The following is a 24846-nucleotide window of genomic DNA, read 5'->3' as shown; positions in this document are numbered from 1 at the left end:
TTTGCATTTTGTAATATGACTTTTTGTTTCATAAATTATTTTACCAAGTCCAAGATAACAAAGGACATTAATTATCTTTACTCCTTCACAGACTAGCTAAATTAGCAAATTGGTAAACTTGGATTAACTATGGATAACAAACACAACGTTTTACAATGTCTGTAACACAAACAGCAGTCACCTCCTTGACCCAGAGTAGTTTACACTAGCTTCAAGAATTAACTGATAATTCGTGTCTCAAAGTCGAACGTTTCTAGATTCTCAATTTAACGAATTCCTTCGCTTCTTACCTTATTTATAGATATGGACCATCACATTCCATACTACAATGATGAATTTGTGAAATTGGTAGAAATATGCCCCAAAAAATAGTTCAAAAATCCAAATATCGACCAAATCCAAAAGCATGCTTTCAGGACATAATGTACTCGGGACGAGGTCGGAATTTGCCGTCAATTTTCGCGCCTTTTAACAGACTGCAGGGTTTCCACTTTGATGGAAATTTATATATTTTATGGAAATTTTGATATAAAGGCAAGTGAGATGGCATTTTTTATGGAAATGATCAAATGAAAAACTTATGGAAATTCTCTAGAACTTTCAACATTTTCTTTCTTCAATTAAAAATTTAAAATCATAGAGCTCATTGATTCAAATTCAATATTTCCAACAAACATAAAGAGACTTTTTGGGATTGCGATGACAATTTACTTTGTTAAGTTTGTTTATGTTTGCTGGTTTTGCGCCAAAATAAGATACATCCGTTTTGCTTGTTATTTATTAGCTATTGATACTTGAGGAAACCGGCGTGTAATAAAACGAAGGAAACCAGGGTGTAATAAAAGGTCCAAGAGAGCGTCACGTATTTTGCGAACGGCCCCTAACTACAATTTCTATGTGCATGTCAATATCATGGCATTTGCCCAGATTCTATGAGGTGTTCAATCGTGGTTTTTAGTTGATCGTAATTCTTCGCGTTTCCAGCAGATGGATATTTTAAACTAACTACTTGCCACTCATCACTTCGTTTGGTTAAACAACACATAATGATGGCTTTTAAATTAGCAGCGCATCCCAACACATCGTCGCAAAGCTGTTCGTTTTGTTTCTTTTTATCATAACATTTTAGGCTTGGATTTGTATATTTCGACACGTTCGGGGCATTCCAAGCACTTAATGTGAACACCAGACGGTTAACCTCAGCTGGTATTGATTGGGTTGACACAGATATAGTGTGATGACCAAGCTTATCTTTATCATGCATGACGTCACCAGAATGCTCGACTGCTGGGCATGATTTACTTGCCTTATTGCGATAGTCCACGACTTCTATAAATTTAGAATCACTGTAGAGAAATACAGAAGCATCGAGATAGTCGCGAACTTTGAACCATTTAAGTTCGAATATCTCGAAATTCAAAGTTTTCTTCGGATATCCCCAGGAAAGATCAAAGATTATATCCATATTCCAAGGAATTGCATACAGTAATATTACCAGGTAAATTCTGCCATTGGGATTTACACCGCAATCTTTCAATCTGAGTTGTTTGCCCTCGCTATTACTGGTCTGGAAAAAAACATTGACCAAAATCAAAATTATGATATCCGTTGGAAACATGCATGCATGCATTTCTGACTTCCTTTGGGACTTTAGGTCTATATTTCGGTATATTCGATCATGCAAAAGTCGAATATACCATGACCTTATCAAGGTCGAATATACTATATTCCGGTATATTTGACCATACCAAGGTTGAATATACCATATCCCGGTATATTCGACAATATCAAAGTTGAATATATATACCGGAATATGGTATACTCGACCGTGGTAACGGAATGTCTGAATATTCGAACCAACTGAATATTCGGACCAACATTATCCATGAAATGTTGCAATGTTCATTAAAATTTCCACGGCAAAGACAGATTTTTTCTTACCTCCAGCACCTCATTATTGTGCAACAGACATTGTTTGTTTGAAGGAATCCCAAATTTTTCGTTAACAATAGATTTCAGATACATAATAGTTTGTTCTGGGTTATAAACAATTGTGATACTCTCTCCTGAAAGAGTAGTAACAAAAATGTTCGGTGTCGTGTCATTAGCTGTGGCACCACCAGACTGACTAGCTGTTGCGAGTTCGCCGCCACTAATTGTTGGTTTGTCACCAGTGATAATTGCGGGGAAAAGGAACCTCAAAGTCTGGACATATTTCTTGTACTGTCTGTTGTCTTCATCAACGACGGCGACACATTGTGAGCACTTTTTATCATCTTTGACTGACTTTGTTGCGCACTATATTGACATATATAAAGAATTTTGCTGATTAGGGCTGGATATTCTTGGAAGTTTAATACGACATGCCTTGCCGAATCTTCTGTTCGTGTCGAACTTAATGAAAACTGATATATTCTACATTATATTTCATGCTCATACTCACTCTGAGGCAATGTAGCAATGGATGTTTAGTACACTCCTTTGTGAGATGTTCGTGTGGAAATTCTTTCGATAATTTATCGACACCACAACTATGACATTTCATTACTGCACTTTAATTTCCTCCAACGCCGAGAAAACACAAAGATGAAATTAAAAATTCCTGGAGAAGAGAATGAAAGGAAAAGCACTTGCGGAGTATGCAAAGTTTCCTGGTATTGCGAATATTATTTATTTACACGCAATTTTCAGACGCGAAGTCTCAGGTTTCAGAACCAGATAAATTCAATTCTGATTTCTGGAACGCAATTTTGAGAGCTAGACAAGTCGAAATGTATTATCGTTCCGTGATTCAGAAGAATATCATAACATGATAAAAATTAGTTGCTTTTAAAAACTGAAAAATTCGTGGACATGGTGGCGCTTTGGCGGAACACACCAGTGCGTGTCGACTCAGACTGTTGACATCACATTTCCGCAACGGAAATTTCATTGGCGCCACAGTTAATTAGAAAACGAAATCTGTACCTTTTGGAGTTGCTCAACGATCAACGATTCCTTGTTAGTTTCACTAATCAAGACTTTACTTTAGTAGGGTTTACGACAAGTCGACAATCTAGATAATCTAGATTTTTATGTCAAAATATCCTTGTTATACGTAAACAATCACCCCCTGTGAAGTTAATATTGAACAATATTAAGTATAAAGATTGGCGGAATAAGGAAATCTGAATCTATATTGTCATGGCAGCCTCCAAGGGTGAAATTCCTTTTCACAAGATATAGAAAACGATACTTATGGTATGTCTATCAGTTGTTGATTTAAAATATTTATTTGGGTTAGTTAAACTTTAGATTTTGTGTATTAGTGATAGAGCAGATTCATGTTTGTAGCATGTGGGTCAAACTCGACCTTTTGATTTTAAAAATGTAGACGACTAGACGGTAGTGAACTTGCAGTCCATTATAGGTAAAGCCTTTTATTCTGAACGCTATATTTCTTAAATTTGATACTCAATCTGACACAATAATTATATTAATTCGGCCACGGCTCTCACAGCATTTCGTGTCGAAAGTCGAAACATGCGAAATAATACTTGAATTCTTGTTGTTAATTATAATGCACCTAATAATATTTGAATGCCTAAAGGCTTATAGTCATATAGAAGTAATCTCAATGGGTGTTTGCATGTTCAATCGCGCGCAATGTAGATTTTTTGGCTGTTCACCCAAGTTCGATTCAAGAAGAATAGCTTTTAGGTGATATATATCGATGCTTTCAGTTTCAATTTCAATGAATTAAGCATAGAGTCAGAATCCGGTAGTGGAGAAGATACATTTTTTATTCTATTACGACCTTACCACTCACGACGTTAACCACGACAACTCCGCCAGTTAGAAATAAGTAAATCAAAGTATAAATTAAACTTAAGACAAATTTAAAGTAAATTTAAAGCCTTTGGTCTCAGATCGATCAAAAAGCTAAACGGCCAAAATCGTGTGCAAGTAAAAAACCACATTCTTTCATGCACCGCAGGGAATATAGTTTTGATAGCTTTATATTCGCGCATATATACATCAAAGCTCATAACAAATTCAAATTTGTTTTGCCTTCAATCGGACGAACTTTTATTCCTTGCTTTAATTCTAAACATATTCAAGAAAAGTATAATTGGGAAGCTAAATAACTGCTTTTGATTACTGCATATAAGAAGGTCATGGTCATGTATTCGCCATATTATATGTACTTTTTCCTCAAGATAGGTAGTACAGATTTTTATTAGCTTCGCGTCGGTATAGTCAGTCCCATTAACCACCAAATGTTACATACTGTATGAAAGGTCTCGTATATTGCTTAGTATTTAAGTGTGCTACAATGCTTAACTTCAACCTAAACGTATTCGCGTTCTGTTCACACTTACCCTGAGGTAAGTGTCTGTTTGGCTAAGGGTCTGTTTGCACGATCCGATTTCAGCTGGATCCAATTCACTTCTGACGCGTATGAAATGAAGCTAGTCTGTTATTGATATAATTATATTTCAGTACTGCATTAGCTTGAATTGCATGATTATCTTGAGCTGCCCATAATTCAAAATTTTTCAACATTATCAAAATGTTTACTCCAATTCTTGGAAACGCGAATGTTTTTAGAATGGTTTGAAAATTGCGGTTCTTTAGTTGTCAGGATTAGCATGAGCGTCGTAAAATTTGAATAAATTTTTAATTACAACAAAGCTGCGTTGAATTTTGCATCACAAAGACAATCAGACGATCTAATATCAACCAACAACTACATACTTTTCCTGTTGCAATCATGAATTTACGGGCTGATGAAAGGAACATTAAAGACGCGTCATCGCACTGAAAAGACCCACATAAAACGAATGAAATGTAAGAAAATAATTATGAAATACTTGTATAAAAGAATGATTGTAAAATTAATCAGCGATTGCGGTCGTCTTGAAGACGAAAAATGTAGAGCAGCAGCAAATAATTTCAACGAAACTGCGTCGGAATCTGTATCACAATAGCCTTCAAATGTTGCAGCAAAAAAGCTGAATCCATCTATACGTTATACGTTATCAGTTACAATTATACATCAAAACTTTAAAAACGAAACTTTCAAAAAATAGAATAAAAATCCGCATGCCAACAGCCAGCAGATGAATTCCATATAGTAAAAAGCCAAATGGATATAATCATATATGTTACCTCTCATAATTATCACTCTGCGAAAAAGCCAGTAAAGAAGGGCAATTCAGGCGTGTATAGCTACAGAAGAGAATTCTTTGAATTTTGACTGCAAAGGTTCATATGAAGTGGGCAAATAAAATAACTAATTCCAAGAATCGCAGATGTTAAAATAACTAATTCCAAGAATCGCAGATATTTTTCAAGAAAATTAGAATTTCAAAACAACGCTGCGTCGAAGCACAATCTACACAATACAAGAGCTATCAGATTCTATATAGCCACACATATAAACTTTTGACAACGTTCCTCATGCCAGGGAAGTAAAAAAGACATGCAAGCACAAAAGCGGACCATTCTGTGTGAGTATTTTGACAATAGAGATTCATGAACTAAAAAAATGAGGCAACTGAATTTCAAGATGTTTTTAATTCATTAGAAACGCATGTTTCTTGTTGCCATAAAAAAATGTAGGAATCGCTGTAGGAGTGGTTGCTGTAGGAAGAGCAAAGATTGGATCGAATACATTAAGTTGGTAAACATGGCATACTTAATTTTTAAATCCTCCGCAAAAGGTGGATCTGTTGTTTTCGCACATTTTTGGTCAATTACATGCAACGCCACAACTTGTCTAGGTTATATATGTGCGTTCCTTTGTAATCAGAATACAAATATTTCTGTATGGCATGAGGATAGAAAGCTTAAATATGTGGAATGTATTTGTGGAAATCCGTGAATTTTAAATACTTTTTGGTCATGCATTGTGTAACGGGTCGCTGTAATTGCACAACAAAAGCTGTGGCCGAGGACGAAGGAAGAATAAAAGAGCAGAGAAGGAATGGAGCCGTGGGTTTCATTAGAACCTAAGAACAGCTAATAGGAAAATCTCATTTATTAATTTAATGATTATTTCTATATGCCGGTTCAAGGAGAAAACTAGAACTGCAGTCAGCTCTTATTAATTAAGAGACGCCTGTTTTCCTCTGGATCATCAATGCTATAGGCGATCTAGTATTCAGAACTATATGCCGAGTAAGCTCATGCATAAGTTATGCTCATGCATGCACAAAAATCAACATTCCCTGTGAGAATTGAAACATTTCTCGCAGGGAATAAGAATAGCAGGACTGTAAGTTTTCTGCATTGAACTTGTACAAAAAGAATACTTCGAGATTCTCATGGAAACGTGCTTTACTATTCTCGTAATTTTGTATAGATTAAAAGATCATGGCCGAATGCCTCGACAATAACCCGTCCGCACAGGAGGAAGAGGCTATTTATCATGATGATGAGCCGTATGTTAAGATTGATCCACCGGGCTCACACCAAGAAAAACCTGGCCATATTGAAACTGGGCTGACGAGATGGCATTGTACACTCGATCCATTAACTAGTGATCAGCAAGCTGATGCAGGAGGAAATGATGCTCCCGATCCTGCAAACACACGAATAGGTGAATTGATTCTTGCAGGAGTATGTGAGCCAGAGACTATATTACCTCCAATACCAACCAAACCAACAACGGTAGGAAACGCAATTTTGTACATCTTCAGCTTTTGTCATTAAGATTTCTAGTATTATACCAAGTATTCGCTTGAGACCAATTTATTTTTAAATTGACGTTTCGGGGTGTTTTAAGAATGTATACTGGGAAAAAGAGTCCTATTGCCTCGATATGTTTAGAGGAAACTAAAATGGCTGATCTAATAAAAAAGCCAATCATGGCCAGAAATGCAGGCCAATATGGCCATATGCCAAGCATGCGTGATTTAGCGCTAATTTAAAAATCCAATATGGCGTACCGCATTTCTATATAACCCACAATCAGTGAACTCAAATAAGACTGGAACGCTCACTCTCTGACTTTCCCTCATTAATGAGTGAAGCCAAGATGGCGATTCATAAAGCCTTTCTTGTAGGTGTGATCCAGGCCTCTGACGCGGAAATTTTAAAGGAAAAATCATAATTGCCGCCGTTATACCTACGAAGTTTCCGTGTGGAGGCCTGGATCATACCTATAAGAAAGGCTTCATCTTGGCTTCAAACTTCCGACAGATTGAGCGTTCCGGTCTTATTTGAGTTCACTGCCCACAATTGAGAAGTAATGTTTGTCCACGTCTAAAACATTATCAATTTTATCGATCTTTAAACACTGAAAATTTGAGGACCGGGAGGGGATGCCCAAGTATGTTCCCGAGAAAGAACACTTTTACGATTGAGATTGTATAACTATAAGAAAGTGTATACTCCGAGAGTATTAGGTACCAGCAGCTCCAATTTCAGCTCGTTGTTGGCAGACATCAGCAAATGTCCGCATCAGAGCCAGTGGTTCATAAAGACTACAGCTTTATTTACATCGCATTCTAGAAGCTTAAAATGACGCTTAAATGTGTTTCCCAACGCGATGAAATATGTCAATTTCGTAGAGTGATTTTTGATCATAGAGATTATAAATACACTAGAGGAGGTTGGTATCGGTAACATCAGTCAAAAAAGAGAGCGCGTTAATTGATGGGGCGGGGGGGGGGCAAATTCAAGTTCCGGATGCTAAGCCAAGCGCCTATTGGCTACATCAATGCCTCTCTTTAGCAACCACGTTAGCATCAACTAAAATTTGCATTAAAAAATTCATATTCGTTTTTAGGTCGCTTTTCCGCTTTTTGAGGAAAAATAGTGTTTTTTTTATCTGGTTTTATTTACTACGTTAGACATCGCAATTATATTTTAGGGAAAAAACCATTTAGAAATAAAAAAAACTCGCTTCAAACGATATATTTGGCTCGGACATCGTGAATAAGTGAACATCCGGGACTTGGATTTGCCCCCCATTAACGCGCTCCCCAGTTTCTCCTCGCTAACTCCCCCCCCCCAGTGTTATTTATTATCTCTATGGTTTTGATCGCAATTATTTTCTTTTAGCTGTTGCTATGATACAAGCGACACTGATCTAAAACATAAACTTAAAACTGAACCGCATGAGCACACACACCTCACCGCTTACCGACCTTGCATTTCTGGCCATGAAATGGTTGTTCAATGTATATACACCCCTATCTTATACAGGCAAATTTCTATCTTTGGATCCGCGGAAAGCATCGTGTCGAAGGGGCAAACCTCCACATTGGCCCAGAAGAATTTACATTACCTCTTTTACCAGTTGACAAATCATCCCAGGAGACAAATCTGTGGTATATTAGTTTGAAGTTTGGGCAAGATCCAATCAAATGTCAATTAAAATATAAATACAGTTTGCATATAGGTGGTTATGATTGTAATGTGCCTATGTATGGCAAGATCGAGTCTTTCAGTACAAAGCCCCATGATGTGAAAGAGGGTAGTGAAAGACAGATGGCAAGCCAAGTTCACTTTGACGTCTTTCATTTTCCTGACAAGAGACGCCATGGAGATAACACTTTTTCAAAAGGAGTAAAATTTTACTTGATGTGGCTCTTGGAATTTGTAAAAGTTTCCATATTTTCCGACATTCTTACCTACCTTCGAGGCTTCAGTTCCAACGTCTTTGGTTTCAAGATCCTGACCAAAAAACACGTGGAAAAACTGGTCTCTTGGATTGTGGCAAAGTCTTTAGAAAAACCTGTAACGGATTTACAACGATTATACTTATGTATGGTCCTGAGCTATCTAAAAAGCTGTGGTCCAAAAATGTTTAATCTACAGCCGCATATAAAGAACAAAAAGTTTTTTGACGCATTGCTTAAGTGTCTTAACAATTGCGCAGATTTCAACTTCCATCAAGATTGCCAGATTATGCATAAAATTGCTGAAATTTTGGTTGAAAACAGCAGCAGTCCACGATGGCTTACTCTCGCAGCACATTTTTATCCCTATCTGTTAATCGGATTCATTATCCACGTCGACTCTAAAAAACGTCTTAAAATCACTAAAGATTGCGAAGAATTCAAGAAACTTGTAGCGCAGCTCTTTTCGCGTTTAAAAGTGGAAAATAAGAATGATCAGGCCGATCACTTAGGATTACTAGAACGGATACTGGAAAATGCTCCAAATTTGATCGCAGCTATGAATCTATCAGAACAGTTTGAAATGCTTGAGTTGTTTGATTCTGAGGACGAAAAAGTCAATTTCTTCGCGAATCATTTTGAGAAAGCCGAGTGCATGACCGAAACAAAAAAAGGCTCACGTGCGAAACTGGATGTATTTCAGCAAATACCGAAGAAGATTCTTAACAAGATTCCAAAACTGCTGCAATCGACATTGCTTGATTACAGCAAATCATATGACAAGTTAAAAGACTCAGAAAGGGACGTTTTTAATAAACTTCTTCTTTCTATGAAGGATCCTGATGTGAAGCAACTCACCCAAATACTGACATATCTTTCCAAGTCACTTTCCGGTCAAGATTTACTAAAAGAAGTTCTAAATAAGGATAATTTCAAGGAAAGTTGGTCGAAAATTGAACATGAAAAGAAGGTGAACATTTGTGAATCGTGGATCTTCAGGAAGTGTAAAATTAGCAACGCGAGCGGTCTTAATTTGGTTTTAGAAGTTTATAAATGCATCAACGATGTAATGCAATTTCCCCTTAATGTTTCCATGCAAGAAACTCTCGCTCCAGAGGTCCACAAACGCGTGGTGGAAAGTGTTATGACAAAGAATTATGGCATTTCTGTTCTTCAAGCTTTTGTTCATATTGAGAAATTGATCCCCGCTGTTCAAAAGTGCTACATATCCCACGTAAAGGAAACATTGACGCGTGATTTGGTTAAGAAGTCAATCGATTTTTTGAAGGAAAACGTAAACAGCAGCAGGTATTATTATTATTATTATTAAAACTTTATTTCATGAGGGGTTCACATTGTTACCTTAAGGTATTCTTCCCAATGGCCCTCAAAAGGTACGTGTTCTTGTTTCGTGTCTGCCATTAATCTAGAGCAAATGAAATGGTTTACAAGTAGTTCTTAGCGATTCGGATGCAAAAATTTATATCTAAAACTTTAATTAGACACAAAACTAAATCTTTCCAAATGAGGTAAACTTATGGATGTTTGTAAAACATATACCTAATCTTAACAATAAGCCTAATATCCTGTTATTCTTGAAATGTTTATAAAGTTCTATTTTGCCTTTATAGTCTCAGTCAACAATTATTGTTATGTATTTTGGAAATAATTCATCAACCAATGGTTAACAAGAATGGTATTTTCAGTGAAAAGGATTTCAAACCAATTTTAGATTGGTGTGATGTTTGGATTATCTTATTCAAAGCAAACGGTACGTCATTATTCTTACAAGCTTTCACTGTCCTTGTTCGAACTCGTGTTAAGATACCGTGGTGCAAACATTAATCTTGCATTCCCAGTTTTATATGACACTTGATCGCTGTCTGCCATATGAATATATATACCAGATTGCTTAAAAAGTACTTGAATTTACTAAAATGTATGTTTCTTTATTTTGCAGGAGTGTTCGAGAACTCGAAAAAATATCAAAATGGAAAATTACTTAGCCAACAGCTAGCACATAACATTTTGGTGGGAAACATTTCCCCAAAATTTACACAAGAACTGGCCGAAGTGAAGGAGAATGTTTCGAAATTGTGCGCTAGCGTAAACACCAAAACCAGAGAGTCCTTCGAAGATCGGATCGCAGAATTAAAGTCTGTTGTAAAAAGTTTCCCTCCAAAATTTCAATGTTTAGAACAAGCGATAAACTTTGGGAAGAAACTATCACATGAAGTTTATCCTGCTTCTGAAGTTGTTAATATCGAGAATATTATGGAGACCTTCAATAATCTTCGGACTAAATGGCGTGAACGAAAAGTTAATGAATTGCAAAATGAGACGTTTTGGGGAGCCTTACTTCCTTTGTTAGAAGCAGCTCAAACATTACAACCTTTGGTAAATTCAATGTCGTTTATGGCCATGGCTAAAATATGCTTAGAATCCCAGAAATCAGATGAAAGCACGATGGTAAATGACCTTAATTCATTGATGGAATTTTTAACAACTACAGCGATTGAAGGGTTTAAGGCCCGTTGGATTTTTGTGCTAAATGATCCGAGGTCGTTTATTGTGGGTGAAATGAAATCGATGCTTGGAACTTTAGAGGAAGGAAAGAAAGTTGATGAGGAGTTCAAAATGCTAGAAGAATTCTTCCAAGAACCATTCACCAGCAAGGTGAAAGTTTTCGTCCGAAACTGCCTGGCGTATCAGAGCGCCTATGAAGCGACACAACACATTAATGACACGCTAGAGATTTTCCAATTTACCCACCTATCTGAGAGAGATAAGTCATGTCTTCCGAAATTTCCAACAACACTGGAAAATGTCGAGGCACTCACTCTAGAAGATTTGGACGAACTTATGGCAGATTTCAGACAAAAAATAAAACAGTTTTCGGGAGAAGGCCTAGAATGTGTGTTCAAGGAGCTATCGTGTTCCAGCGAACTTGTTAGTTTCATGGAGGAAATTGTTGATGATGACATTCGTTTCCTCATCGATGCCGTTGAAGAACATTTTGATCAATCTGTATCCGAATCTTCTGTTTCAGACCTTATCGTTGTCCATGGTTTTCTGGCGCCTTTGATTAAGAAGAAAAATAACGAGAAGCTAGATGTGGAGGAATTTTCCAGCATATTAAAGAAATCTCCGGTTCGTCTGGAAGATATAGCAGGAAAGATCAAGCAATGTAGTATGAACGTGAACAGTCTTCGTGGATTGTACACGAGCATTGCAAATCGAGGAGAGATGACTAAAGAAATTATTAGTAACTGCCTGAGCAGAGGAGAATATTGGGTGTCACAGGAAGACGGAAAGTGCGAAACTAAGATGAGTTATGAACCTCAGGGAAGCAGCAAAGATAAAAAGTATTATTCCCTTCCGGAACTACATGATTTACGAAGTCGCGCGCATCTTATTGCCACCTCTCGTAAAAATACCATAAAGGCTACATCCAGTGGTTTCAACGAGTGCAGTGAGGATTCTTTGAAACGCGACAAGAACATTGATTTTGATAAGTTTATAAATCAAGTTAACTTATTGACGGAAATTTCTGCGCTTCTATCGATATTGCGTTCATCTGGATGTGTGAAATATGAAAACTTTGAGGTGAATATCAAGGCAGCTGATGATCTTAAGGAATTCAGAGACAACCTATTAGACCATAAACGAAAATGGGACGAAGCACTAGAAGGCGCGCGCAAAAAGTATTACTTCCTTAACTACTACCGCTCTGACCAAATCCGCACAATATATTATTTTTTAATGGATGAAAGGAATATGGACGGATCGAAGGTTAATTGTGACGAGGTTCTTTCGTTGATTCATTTTGTTGACCCAGCTATAACTGAACAGAAGTTGAGAAAGCAGCAAGACCAGCAACAGAAACCATATTTAAAGGACATTGCCAAGCCTAAATCATTGCCAGAGGCTGTTGGCGAGGCGTTGGAAAAACTTTTCAAGCAATCAGAACCTGTCGTTAGACCAATATCCTACGGTTGTCAAAATCATTTACATTCTAAGGAGGCTAAAGTTATTCCGGGAGAGATTTTTGTTGTCTGTTTGGAGCTTAAAAGTCCGTTAACTGCCAATGTAATCCTCACTCTGTACGAGAACACGTCAAATGCATTTCCTGAACCGTACCAAATTGTTTTCTGCAGTTCCCAAACAACGTGGGAGGAAATACATCTTCTATTGCAGAGATGTTTCACCCATTCAAAATACTGTCATGGAAAATTGTTTTGTATTGCGAATGTGGAATTGCTGCCCAATGAATTCCAGTTTAGATTGGTCAATGCACTCAGAAAGAAACAAAATTGCCAACGAAATTCTGGGGCTATGAAGAATTATCATCTTGCTTTGATTTGCCGTGGTGGTGACCATCACCACATTGTGGAACAGTTTGCCCAATACACCCACCATATCGCCAGCATGACAGATCTTGTTCTCGAGAATCGCATCCAATTCGGTTGGCCTAATGTGAAAGTCGTGACCTCAACCCTTCCAGGCCTTGGAAAAACAGAAAGAATCAAAAGCGAAGCACTCAGCAAACGTATGAACGTCGCTACAGTCTCAATTAGCGGTCCCATCGAGCCAAGCAAACTTATCCAGCGTTTAAAGAGGCTCACGATCTATGAAGAATATCACTGTTTGCATTTGGACATTGTTGAAGTAAGTGATCCATTGACATTGGGCATATTCTTATTCCAACTGATTGTCACAGGAACGGTTTCAACTGGAAATCAATTCTATCATCTACCAATACCACACGTCTACATTGAAATAGCGAATACGTTCAAAAATTGTCTTCGGGAGTCAATGGTGATATTAAAGTACTTCACTCGTATTCATCTGGAGTGGCAGAATTACAAGAATCTTTTGGTCAGCCCTGAGATTACAAGTGATATTCAAGTTACTTGCCAGTATTTAGATATCTACGACCGATCATGCCTTGAATTAGAGGAATTCAGTGAATCAAAAGCGTCATTGCCAACTGGTCGTTGTCAAGAGCTTCTTGCCAAACATTATTCGTCCGATGCAGACATCAGCTTTACAACGCTCCACACGTTCCTAGGAGTTCTGGCTGATCAACTTTCAAGGTTATCCAACAGCACGTTTTTTAAACCTGCACAAATTAAAAATATGATTGGTGAAAACACTCAGGGTGTCCGCACAAACCTTTTTAAAGCACTTTTGAAAGTATCAAAAGAATTCGCATCCCGAGCCATAGCGATCTATCCACTTAGAGATCCAAAAAATTGCTCCCAAAAAGCGTCTGTGAAAATCTTTGGAGAATCGTCGATGTCAACTGGCAAATCAGCGAAAAACATGGTTGAACGAGTTGGAGGAATGATACAGTGGAAAGACAGCAACCATTTGATAGTCGTGTTTCATGGTCTAAATTCGCAATCAATCACTGCCATGTATCGGGACAGCTCGCTTGTTCCCGAAAGTGTGGAAAATTTGTTAAAGAGTCAAGATGTGAGAGGAACTGAGGATCTCGAGGACTTTAACGACTTCACTCAAGAACAACTACAAAGTAAGTTGGAAAGCGTTGTTTGTACGAAGCCAGTTGTAAAAAACAATTTATTCCCAAGTTATGCGTTGACTCCAGATAACATCCTCAAAATGATGTTAATCATATTACGGGTCCGTGCCAACGTTCCAGTTATCATCATGGGGGAAACAGGTTGTGGAAAGAGCAGTCTCGTTCGTTATTTGGCTAATACCTGCGGTGTAAAGTTATGTGAATTCAATTTCCATGCTGGAATAACAGAAGAAGACATCCTTACATTTATCAACCGGCAAAACGATAGCAACGAAGAAATGTGGATTTTCCTGGATGAAATAAACACGTGTGATCACTTAGGATTGATCAGTGATATTATTTGCCATCATTCCTTGCTTGGATGTCCATTATCCGAAAATCTTGTTTTCCTAGCAGCTTGTAACCCCTACAAGCTCCGTCCTGAAGGAGATTTAAAGACAGCTGGTCTCGAAGGCAAGAATATCACTGATGAGTATTCTGAACTTGTTTATCGTGTTCATCCACTACCTGAAGCTATGATTGAATATGTTTGGGATTATGGCTCACTAAACCCAGAAGATGAGCGAAACTATATTAAGAGAATGGTGAGAGGCCTGCCAGAGGAGTATAAAGAGATGCTCGTTGATTTGCTAGCTGCTTCTCAAAATTTCATTCGGAACGTTGAAAATAATTACTTTTGTGTCAGTTTACGGGATGTGAACCGTTGCATTCATCTGATTAAATGGTTTGAAGATATGTATAAGAAGCGTCAAGAACTCAAGGAAAAAAAGGTTGAATACCCCAGCCATCTTCAACAGTACCACTCGATTACACAACAGTACAAAAATGATTCGACGATAAAGAGTATTGTCCTCGCTCTTGCACATTGTTATTTATCCAGATTACCAACCGCAGAGTTGCGAAAGGATTACCGAGAAAGTATGATGGACATATTCAGCCAGAACAAGATACAAATGACCTACGATGCAAATGAAGACACTTTCGCAGCAATTGTACGTATGGAGGAAGAAGAATACTTACTTCGGATGGAACTCCCCCCAGGAACAGCAAGAAACGCTGCACTTCGTGAGAATGTGTTTGTTATGCTTGTTTGCATCTTAAACCACATTCCTATCTTCGTAGTTGGAAAGCCTGGCTGCAGCAAATCATTATCCATTCAATTGATTCGAAGCAACCTACGCGGACGTGATTCACGAGATCCTCTATTCAGACTGTTGCCACAACTTTACGTCGTCTCCTATCAAGGTTCAGAAGCGTCCACATCAGAAGGAATCATCAAAGTGTTTGAAAAGGCACGAAAATACAAAGACTACAACAAAGATGGAAATGTTTTGCCTGTCGTTTTGTTGGATGAAGTGGGATTAGCTGAAAATTCAAAATACAACCCTCTTAAAGTTTTACATAGTTTGTTGGAGCCCGGTAAAGGAAAATTTCCAGATGTTCCTGTTGTTGGTATTTCAAACTGGTCGTTAGACGCTGCCAAGATGAACCGAGCAATCCATCTGTTCAGACCAGAACCATCTATAGACGATCTGATTGAGACTGGCAAGTCGCTGACACTTGACAATAACTGCCAATACTTGGGGGAGAATGAGCTGAAATGTTTGGCCGAAGCGTATTTTGAGTATCAGACCCAACAAACCCATGCTAATTTCCATGGACTTCGTGACTACTATTCCCTGATTAAGAATTTGACTCGTGATAGTAATCAGGCGGGTATTGTTAACATTTCACTACAACGTAACTTTGGTGGTCTTCCTGGTGAAGTAACGAACATTCAGAAGATATTCCTACACAAGCTAAAGAACTTCATGACTTTAGGAGATCAGGAGATTTCTCCAGTGACCGATCTGATCCTTGCAAATATAAAGGATCCCAACGCTCGTCATCTGATGCTCATAGGCAATGGAGACTCGATCATTGATATTCTTAAGCAAAGTCTAGCTCAGCTTGTAAAGGAGACAATCACAATTTTTGGCAGTCGTTTTGAAGAAGACCTGTCTGAGGACTACAACTACAGAATTCTAAGTCGTATTATTCTTTGTATGGAGAGAAATTGCATTCTAATATTAAAAGATCTCGAAAGCATCTATGGAAGTCTTTACGATATGTTAAACCAGAATTACACAGTGGTGGGTAAAAGGAAAAACTGTCGTGTAGCTCTTGGGGCCTACAGCAACCCAATGTGCCAAGTGCACGACGAATTTCGTTGCATTGTGCTCATTGATGTTGACAAAGTGGCTTTTTCTGATCCGCCATTCCTTAACAGGTTTGAGAAGCAACTTTTACGATATTCTGATGTACTGACTGAGGAACAGCGGAGTGTTACCTCAAAGGTCTCTCGTTGGGTCGATGGAATGTCTACAGTGAAAGGTTTGGAAGCACATTTTGACGAAACAGATATGTTCATTGGTTTCCACAAAGACACCATCCCATCCCTGGTTTTATCACATAGTCATGACACAGATAGCTCAACAGACATTTTGAAGAAATGCAAAGATGACTTGATGTGGGTTGCCTCACCTGATGGCGTACTTCGAATGCAAAAATGCAACTTTTCGACAGAAGATCCCAACGAGGTGCAAGAATTACGTCATGAATATTTCAAGAAACCACTTCATCATGGTTTTAAGGCCTTCATTGAACATGTAATGTCCAACGACCAAAAATCATCTTTCTTTGCTGGCGACGAGATTGGATCCAAAACGGTTGTTATGACTTTTGCCAACATTCACACAGACATCAGTCAGTGTTTGGACAACAGCGGGAAATGTCAAGTTGAACGACTGAGTGCGTATAGATCAGAGAAGCAGCTCACAGACAAAATCAATGAATTTTGGAATTCGTCAGAAAAAGAATTGTTGGTTTTGCAGTGTAAATCAGATTTAGATAGAAGGCATCTTCTCCACGCCCGTTTCACCATTGAAGAATCTAGAATTTCTTACAAACAAAGTTTATATAAGAGGGATAATTACGGACACAAACACGTTTGTATCGTAATGCACGTGAGACGTGGGGTGAATGGAGATGACATCTCGTGGCAGTTTGGTTTCTTGTGTGGCTGGCGACAAGTGTTCCTTGACGTCCTTGAAGCTCCTCAGGTTCCACTAAGTAAAAATGTCGATGGAAGTATCCAGAGTTTTCTAATATATAGCAAATGGTCCAGTAGCGAGATTGCTGTAGATTATCTTTCGTGGTGTTTAACCAGCATCAAAAATACACAAAACCAACGAACTTTGGACAGTGTTTTGTACAACTGCAAAAATCTTTTCAATTCAGAAGAAGTTTCCCAAGCCATCGTAACACTCATCTTGCAATCGATAGATTCAAATGCCCACCAGCAAGATCAAGAAAGTCACCAAAAAGAAAATTGGCAAGTTCATGTTGCTTGTGACCGTCAGTTATTAGTCAATTCATCCACGCTTCACTGCGCAATTGAGCAGTATGTCAAAAGGTCAATCCAAAATCTTTTAGCCAGAATTGTTTATTTCCTAGAGGAAAAAAATGCTCGGCCCCCTCATTTGTCTCGCGACTCCACTGAAATCCTAGCCCGAGACCTAACAAAGTTGTGGTGTAGTTGTTTGGTGGACAACTCCATCGTTGGAATTTCTGACATTTTAGAACATGGAGGAAACCAAACGAGTTGGAAACTCGATCTTTGTCTACCTTTCAGCCAAGTAGTAGCTGGAAATGTTAACAGCTTTAGGGAACAATTCCTTGATGATTACCGTTTACTTATGACGAACGAAGAAAATTTTGGGGAAGATGGGAAGTTAAAAACGACGGTTCAAAAGGAACAACTGAAAGCGTTTGCTGTAAAGATATCAAACTTGGTTGGTTGCTATACTTCTGACTGTCACTATTTGTACATGGAGGATCTTGTTGACGTTGTAACTGCCGAATTTAGCCAAGTGTTATCTCGTTCTCAGCGAGTATCCATTGCACAGATTAAATTCATATCAGAATTCGGGCAGAATTTGCCAGCGAATGATATGGCTGAATTTTGCACAATTCTCCATGGCTTTTTATGGATTCATCAAGAAAAGATAATTGACCTGCTGAAAATGGTTGATCTGTGCAGGTCATTTATAGATCTTAAAATTCTGAAAAGTTTAACTGATGGTCCTTACCAAACCTCAAAAAAGGTTTTGTTTGTGAAAGAGGAAAGAAATATTTCTCAAGAAGAATCAAGTGCGCAAAAAGGTGAAAAGATTTTGCCTGACGGTTCAATTGATGTGAGACCTGGGACAGAGGAACTTGAAACAGATGAAACTGAGTTTAATTGCGACGACGAATTGAAAGATGATGAAAAGGCAGAAGAAAGTAAGCTGGATGACATAGAGCTGAAACTCGAAGGACAACCAGACGACAGTGAAGAAGATTCTGAAAGGCTCGAAGACATCTTAGTAACGGCGTATTGTGAGAAAATGTTTCCTTCTGTGGAAACTGTCGATAACGATCTTGAAAAGTGGAAGCAAGGAGCAACCTTGGTTCTTTCATCGGCAGTCAAAGTTAGTCAATGCGCCCCAGAATTCCATTTTTTACGTTTGTGCGTTGACTTCTCAAGGATCGTCCCGAATAATCCTTTACTGCATACTCTAAGTGACATTGGCAAAGCTTTAAGTCCAAAATACCTGGATCACGAGGAAGCATTCGAAAGGATAACTGATGAAATCATTAAACCAGCAAAAAAAGAAGTGAAGGATGACGAAGATAAATACGAAGCATTACAGAAATTCTCATCTCTGTTTTATGGCCGTTGTATTGATACGAATGTTGATACTTGTGGTGCTTCTCCGATAGTGAAACATGTTCTGTCATTGAAGAAACCAGAGTTGGTAATGATGATGAGTCCCGTTATTCTACGGCTACTTATGGTGGAAGAAATGCAGTCTCCAGGAATATTTATGAGATTAATCCATCAACCAAGCGCTATGGAGAACTGTCCTTGTCTTGAGATTATCGACGAAGTATTGAAAGATTGTTTCTCGAAAGGTTCGATGCATCACGATTCCTATCCTGCAGTAATGATATGTGATCTAATTCAAACTCTGTTAAATTTCGATCGTTTGAAAAACGGAAACAAAATAACTGGCACATTTCGTTTCGACGAGGTAAAAAGTCCTGATTGTGAGGTTCTTGAGCTTGCTAAACTTGCTATAAGAGTCGTATCCCAAGACAACAAAGGCGAAAGTGGTTTAAAGATTTTCTCAGCAGTAGCATTTCTCAGAAAACTCTTTACAATGTTAGCAGAGTTTATTGCTAGAAATCCCCGTGCTGTAATTGAAACGAAAGGAAGTCCACATGCTATATTGATGACTGAAATCGATTCACTACTCAGGAATCCCAAAACTCCATTACAATTGTTCTTCATGAAACAACTCCACAAGCACTTTAGTCTTTTCGATATAAAAAAGTTGTTTGAAACGGACAGTGTTCTCCCGACAATAACGAAACTATGGAGCGATGAAAAGATTCAAAACAAGGCGGTATTTACATCTGTAGTGATGTACCCAGAGTATAAAGAAGCAAAAGAGGCCTATTGGAAATCTTTATCAGAAGACGACAAGCAACCTATGCAGAAATTCTTAGATGAATGTAGAACTTCTAAAAATCGTGCTTTTGCTCTTTTTGGAGTTCTTATAAACAATGTCTATTTGAAACGTGCAGTACAGACACTCGAGGACAAAGAAGAACAATTAGTCAAGTTCATTGAAGAAACCCTTTCGCGTTGTCGTGATTCGTTGTTGTCTTATGAACTTTTGTTGAGAGTTATGGGCCGTCGTCATTTCAATTGCGAGCAACTTCAACTGTCGCCCGAATCGTCGGTAGAGAATGTAGAATTGGCGTTATTAATTCTTCACATTGCCTGGGTCGTGTCTAGTGTCCCATCTAGACTACATCGTGTTTTTGTACAAAAAAGTGACGAGACAAGTTTCATATCTGTAGATCTACTATCAGCCAAAGAATCAGTCCGTCTTACATGCCCATGTGGACTAAGGTTGGCGTTTGGAAGCAAAGTCAGTGAAAGAGTGTGTCCAAATTGTCACAATGTCTGGAAAAACGAATCAATAGCCAGTGAAAATTCATGTCTTAATTCGGATCCTCGCACAAAAAAGGCAAGTCCAGCCGTCCATCGTGCACTACACCTCATCAGCTACTTGTGTGACTACTCTAGATTTGCTCTTGAAACAGCAACTAAACATGGTCTATCCAATCCAATCAAATTGGATTTAGATCCCGAAATCGATCCCGAAAACCATTCTGCAGCTTGCTTTAAAACTATCAGAACTGACTTATCTGATCTAATGAAAATTCTTAGTTGCAAGAAAGATATCGCTATAAAAACCATGCACCTCGTGATTGAGGAAACGTCGGATCTTATCGAAAAGAAGTTTCTTAGAACAAACGACTTCTCATGGGAACACGATTTTTCCAAACGTACTCAAAAAGTGTTTTTGAAGGCGCGAAATTTGTCCGTGGGAATCAAAGAGATGATGAAACTACAACAAACAGAGGACAGTCAAGAAAAAGTTACTCTTGAATGGCGAATCTTAGAACTTGACGAGTATCCTGAACAACAAAAAGAGCAGAACCAGCAATTAAAGAGATTATTTCGTGAGACGAAGCAACCGTCATTTGAAGATTTTCTTTCAGCATTTCTGCACTCTCCCACAGAGGTTCAATCAAAGCACAGTTTCTTGGCTTTGTTCTTCGCGAAGTTCGACCAGCTCTTGGTCATTGGCTATCTTCATCATCTGCTGAAATGGTCTCGTCTCGTATCATCAGCATTGACCCACCGCATTAGTAGGAAAGATGCGCAATCTAAGTCCATCGATGATTTCATCATGGACTATTTCCCGGAGTCAGAACGGACCCCACAGAAAACAAACGGCTTGAACCAGCTGTTCAATAGCTTCAAGGAAGCATGGAATAAAATGTGTCCTCTGGTTGATCAAAAACTTGCAGACAAAACCCAAGAAAAAATGCCCCATATACAGAAGATGGATTGCTTAGCGTACTGTTTAATGGAAAGTGACTGTGGTATTTATCTTAGCACGGCTATCGAAATACTTGTCTCTTACCAAAATTCTATTTTAGATTTCATGCTTTCTATTTCTTCCCATCGCCATCCAGCTCTACATGCACTGGAAAAGCGCAATTGCAGTGGCGTCGCGTGCGTTACAATTCAAAATGTTAAAGAGAAGGAAATAATCAGTTTCCAATGGTCTGATGACGTGTTCAGATTCGCGCAAAACAATCCCGAGTATGGAAGAGGCCAAGAAATCACCTACGATTTTGAGAGAATAGAAATAGAGCTGGCAGCTAAAATTGCGTTTGGAAAGTGTTACTTGACTGGAACATTAAACGAGTTCATTTTCGCAAAAGAATTGTTCCACACTTGCGGTCGGTTGCTGACAGAGATTCGAGAACGAGTGACGCAGAACGATGAACTTCCCGAGGATGTGTGTAAAGGATTAGATGCCATGAAAGAACAAGGGATGAAGAGAGTCCAAGATCTTCTTCAGCAAATCGAGGTAGTGATGTATCTTCTCCAAAGCAAATTAAAGGATTTCGAGGACGAAATGACCTTGGAAGATCTCGCTGAGAAATGTTCAAAGATGTTACCAGGTCTTTTTCCGGTAGACCTGTTACCCGAACCCACAAGTTCGATTAAAGTAGGGCACGTTTGTGCTCTTTACGAAGCTCTTGAAGATATTCTTACTGATGGTGCTATCGAGGGAATTGCTGGAATATTTCGTGAACAGTTCCCAGATGACATGAGAGAAAGCGTTGACGATATGTTGAGCAAGAACGTAGATCAGTTTAAACCACCCAACTTCTTAAAAGTGTTGCGTCGCTTTGTGTTTCGCCATCTTTCATCTGGGACTGAAAGATACTGGCCTAAAGAAAGTACACCGTTACGGTCCTGTTTGAAAGAACCATCGCTATGGTCTCCACTTGAAGCACCAAATATGGACGAGATCCCGCGAGAAATTACTCTGGAATATACCCATTCAATGCTGAAGTATGTTGAAGCTAAAAAAGAAAAGCCAAACGAGGTAGGTATAACCAATTAAAGTATTGAAGAAGTGCAACCTTTGATACAATGTGACTGGTAATGTGGTATTTAATGTCAAATTCTGGGATGTTTCCGGCTTTTGAGTATATTACGTCACATCTCTATAAAACATGCCATAACTTTAGATTACTTCGTGGTTTTATCTATTACCTGGTTAAATCTATTACATGGTTATAACGGTATCTTTTACCGTTCAGTTTCGTTGTAAATTTGTTCAATAAAAGTTGGATATTCTTTCCGCAAGATTGTATAATGTGAGGAATGTGAAAATGTCTTGAATTTGAGAATCTCACTCCTATATTTCGACGCCATCTTGAAAAATATGTAAACAAATTAATTCCCGCCAAAATGATGTACCACAATTTTTTCACGGGTGAAGAATATCGTACGTCCAATCAAAAGCCGTGTATGGCATTTTTTCACATGTGAAAAAATCGTACGTCCATGCAATCAAATTCCATGAAGTTGATTTACAGTGAAGGACAATTTTTATTTCATCATTCTGGGGCCGTTTAGCTTAAACGGTGGATAAGTGCGACAGGTTTCAGGTCCACAAATGTGTCCTTCGTTCGCAGTAAATAAGTGTTAATTAAATAACACTTCTTACATCTCTCTGGAATGAGTCAACTTGAATATTATGCACTGAATATATAGTTGTATACAGTATCTTTGTATTAAGGTAAAAAAATGAAATGAATAAAACGATAGACTTGCTTTCTATTTTGAACTTATCCACCGTTTAAGCTAAACGGGCGTGATACAACCGCTCCCTGCTGTGCATAAATAATCTCTATACACTTATAATAAGAGTATTTTACTAGTTATTTATACTTTATAACAATACACTTACAATAAGATTTTTTTATGTAATTTCTTTTCAAGGTACAGAGAAGCAAAAGTACAAGTCAAGCAAATGTAAGAATGTCGGCTAGGACAAAGAAACGCCATCTTCAAAACTTTTCAAACGCATGAGGTGAAAAGGAATTTTTGAAAGCATCATAAATTTTAAAGTAGATGATATATTACACATTTTTAGTAATAGTTATATAATCAACATTTAATTGAAGACATGATAATGAAACAGTTCGTTCAGAATGGACGGAGACTAAATGATCGCTACAACCATGCATGCAGGGTAATTGTAGAAAATAAGTTGATTAGCACCTCACGTACGCGCACAAGGCCTTTTTTAACAAATAATTTTGGGGGCAAATGCTCCCCTCACTCTCTCCTTGTTTCCCTCCACGAATTTCTCTTTCCCCCCACTCCAGGAAAGGTTCATTTGGTGTGTAAATATTGGCCAAACGACCACGTTCAAAGATCAGAAGAACGTATTTTCATTCCCTTAACACACCAGGGGTGGATCCAGCACTAGTGCACTAATTTGCATGGCACAAGAAAACTGCTCAAAATAGCCATTTTCTTTTGTAATGTAAATTAGTGCACTAGTTCTGGATCCACCCCTGTAACAAACCAAGCTTTTAGATTGAGCACGTCAAAAAGTGTGCTCAAAAATGCATGAAATCAAATCAGAGAGTAAAGTTACCTGGGAAAGCACCTCCAGACCCAAACTTTTCCCCCAAACGTTTCCATTTAAATGCCTTTTGTTTATGCCACCCAAGAACGATTTCTTAAAAAAGGCATACGCACGCGCACTTATTATATATGCACCAAAAATAGCATAAACAAGCGTAAACTGTGCTCAAACAATTACTTTATATCATAGGGCTTTTGAATCATTTTTATTAATTAATTAATATCAGTTGCAACTTCATATATATCGCAGACATTTGATAATGTGATTTAGCCAAATATATGACATAATATTTCTCGTGAGCAGAAGCATTTGTCTGTTTTAATATGTACATCCAGATTTACGAGGATCTACGACGTAAAGACGACATATAAAGTCCAATGTGCATGAAAGTTTCAAAAGGCGCTCTCGTTTTTTCTACGCTGCAAATCACAGATTATCGCGTCTTTAAGTAGAACGCCGCGAGCATTCAAAGCCAATTCAGTCGCACTATACGTACGCAACGCATGCACACTTTACGACAGGAGTTTGAGCTAATTTTAAAAAATTAATAGATGAAAAAATTAAAAGATGAAAACCTTTTTAAAACAGCTAGAGGAAAAAACAATTTTTGAACGTTCAGTAGCTATGAAAAGCAGAGATTTATAGCTAAATGAAATATTGATGTTTTTGCATATATAGCGTCTGTTCACACCAAAACGTAAGGTATATATATATATATATATATATATATATATATATATATTAATATATATATATATATAAATATATTAAGGTTTATACCGACTGCAACTTATCTTGAGGAAAGAAGATTGAAACGGATTTTGCACTGGTAACTATAAAATTACAGGCTTCTTGCTGCCGTGTAATTTATGAAGCATATTTTCTAACTATGCAAAAAGCTGTGTGATTTTCAAGCATTGCCCATATGATAAATGGCATTTTTAACGAAACTATATATTCCAAACTTTCCGTTAATTAACTTCAGAATCTAATGGAGAGTTAAATATTCCAGCTGCAGGAAAATGTTTAGACGTGCGGTTGTTGAAGTGCTACTGCGGTCGTGAAAATGTGT

At 38.0% G+C, this 24846-nt stretch overlaps 2 protein-coding genes across 7 annotated transcripts in view; one reads left to right on the top strand and one right to left on the bottom strand.

Moving 5' to 3' along the window:
• LOC114520098 overlaps positions 1–3068 on the bottom strand; it is a 32083-nt gene extending 29015 nt beyond the window's left edge. For 4 of the 6 annotated variants that reach the window (XR_003686662.1, XR_003686661.1, XR_003686663.1 and 1 more), the window contains exons 1-3: positions 2444–2976; positions 1942–2298; positions 291–1567 (exon numbers count right to left, since the gene is read on the bottom strand). Coding sequence is in view for 1 of the 6 variants with exons in the window: in XM_028540309.1 (XP_028396110.1) it covers positions 911–1567; positions 1942–2298; positions 2444–2545 (1116 nt within the window). In the remaining 5 variants the exon portion in view is untranslated. Of the gene's footprint in view, positions 1–9; positions 1568–1941; positions 2299–2443 lie in introns of those variants that run through there. The other 2 variants (XR_003686664.1, XM_028540309.1) reach the window with 2 other exon arrangements.
• Positions 3069–3148: 80 nt separating this feature from the next.
• LOC114520095 lies at positions 3149–24068 on the top strand. The gene is made up of 6 exons (XM_028540304.1): positions 3149–3240; positions 6347–6654; positions 8194–9917; positions 10241–10380; positions 10570–22217; positions 23120–24068. Exons 2-6 carry the CDS (start codon positions 6358–6360, stop codon positions 23207–23209), a joined length of 13899 nt encoding a protein of 4632 aa, XP_028396105.1. The 5' UTR covers positions 3149–3240; positions 6347–6357; the 3' UTR covers positions 23210–24068.
• The last annotated feature ends 778 nt before the right edge of the window (positions 24069–24846 follow it).

Source organism: Dendronephthya gigantea, unplaced genomic scaffold, assembly GCF_004324835.1.
Source record: "Dendronephthya gigantea isolate DGI-Jeju-01 unplaced genomic scaffold, DenGig_1.0 000015F, whole genome shotgun sequence".
Taxonomy (NCBI): domain Eukaryota; kingdom Metazoa; phylum Cnidaria; class Anthozoa; order Malacalcyonacea; family Nephtheidae; genus Dendronephthya; species Dendronephthya gigantea.
This window is presented reverse-complemented; position numbering and strand designations above follow the sequence as displayed.

What these genes read in the sequence shown, in the direction of transcription:
- LOC114520095 (XM_028540304.1), top strand. Translation starts at nt 6,358, where the DNA reads ATGGCCGAATGCCTCGACAATAACCCGTCCGCACAGGAGGAAGAGGCT. An exon ending in TACCAACCAAACCAACAACG is followed by an intron (nt 6,655 to 8,193) that starts GTAGGAAACGCA and finishes TATCTTATACAG; the next exon opens with GCAAATTTCTATCTTTGGAT. An exon ending in GAAAACGTAAACAGCAGCAG is followed by an intron (nt 9,918 to 10,240) that starts GTATTATTATTA and finishes TTGCCTTTATAG; the next exon opens with TCTCAGTCAACAATTATTGT.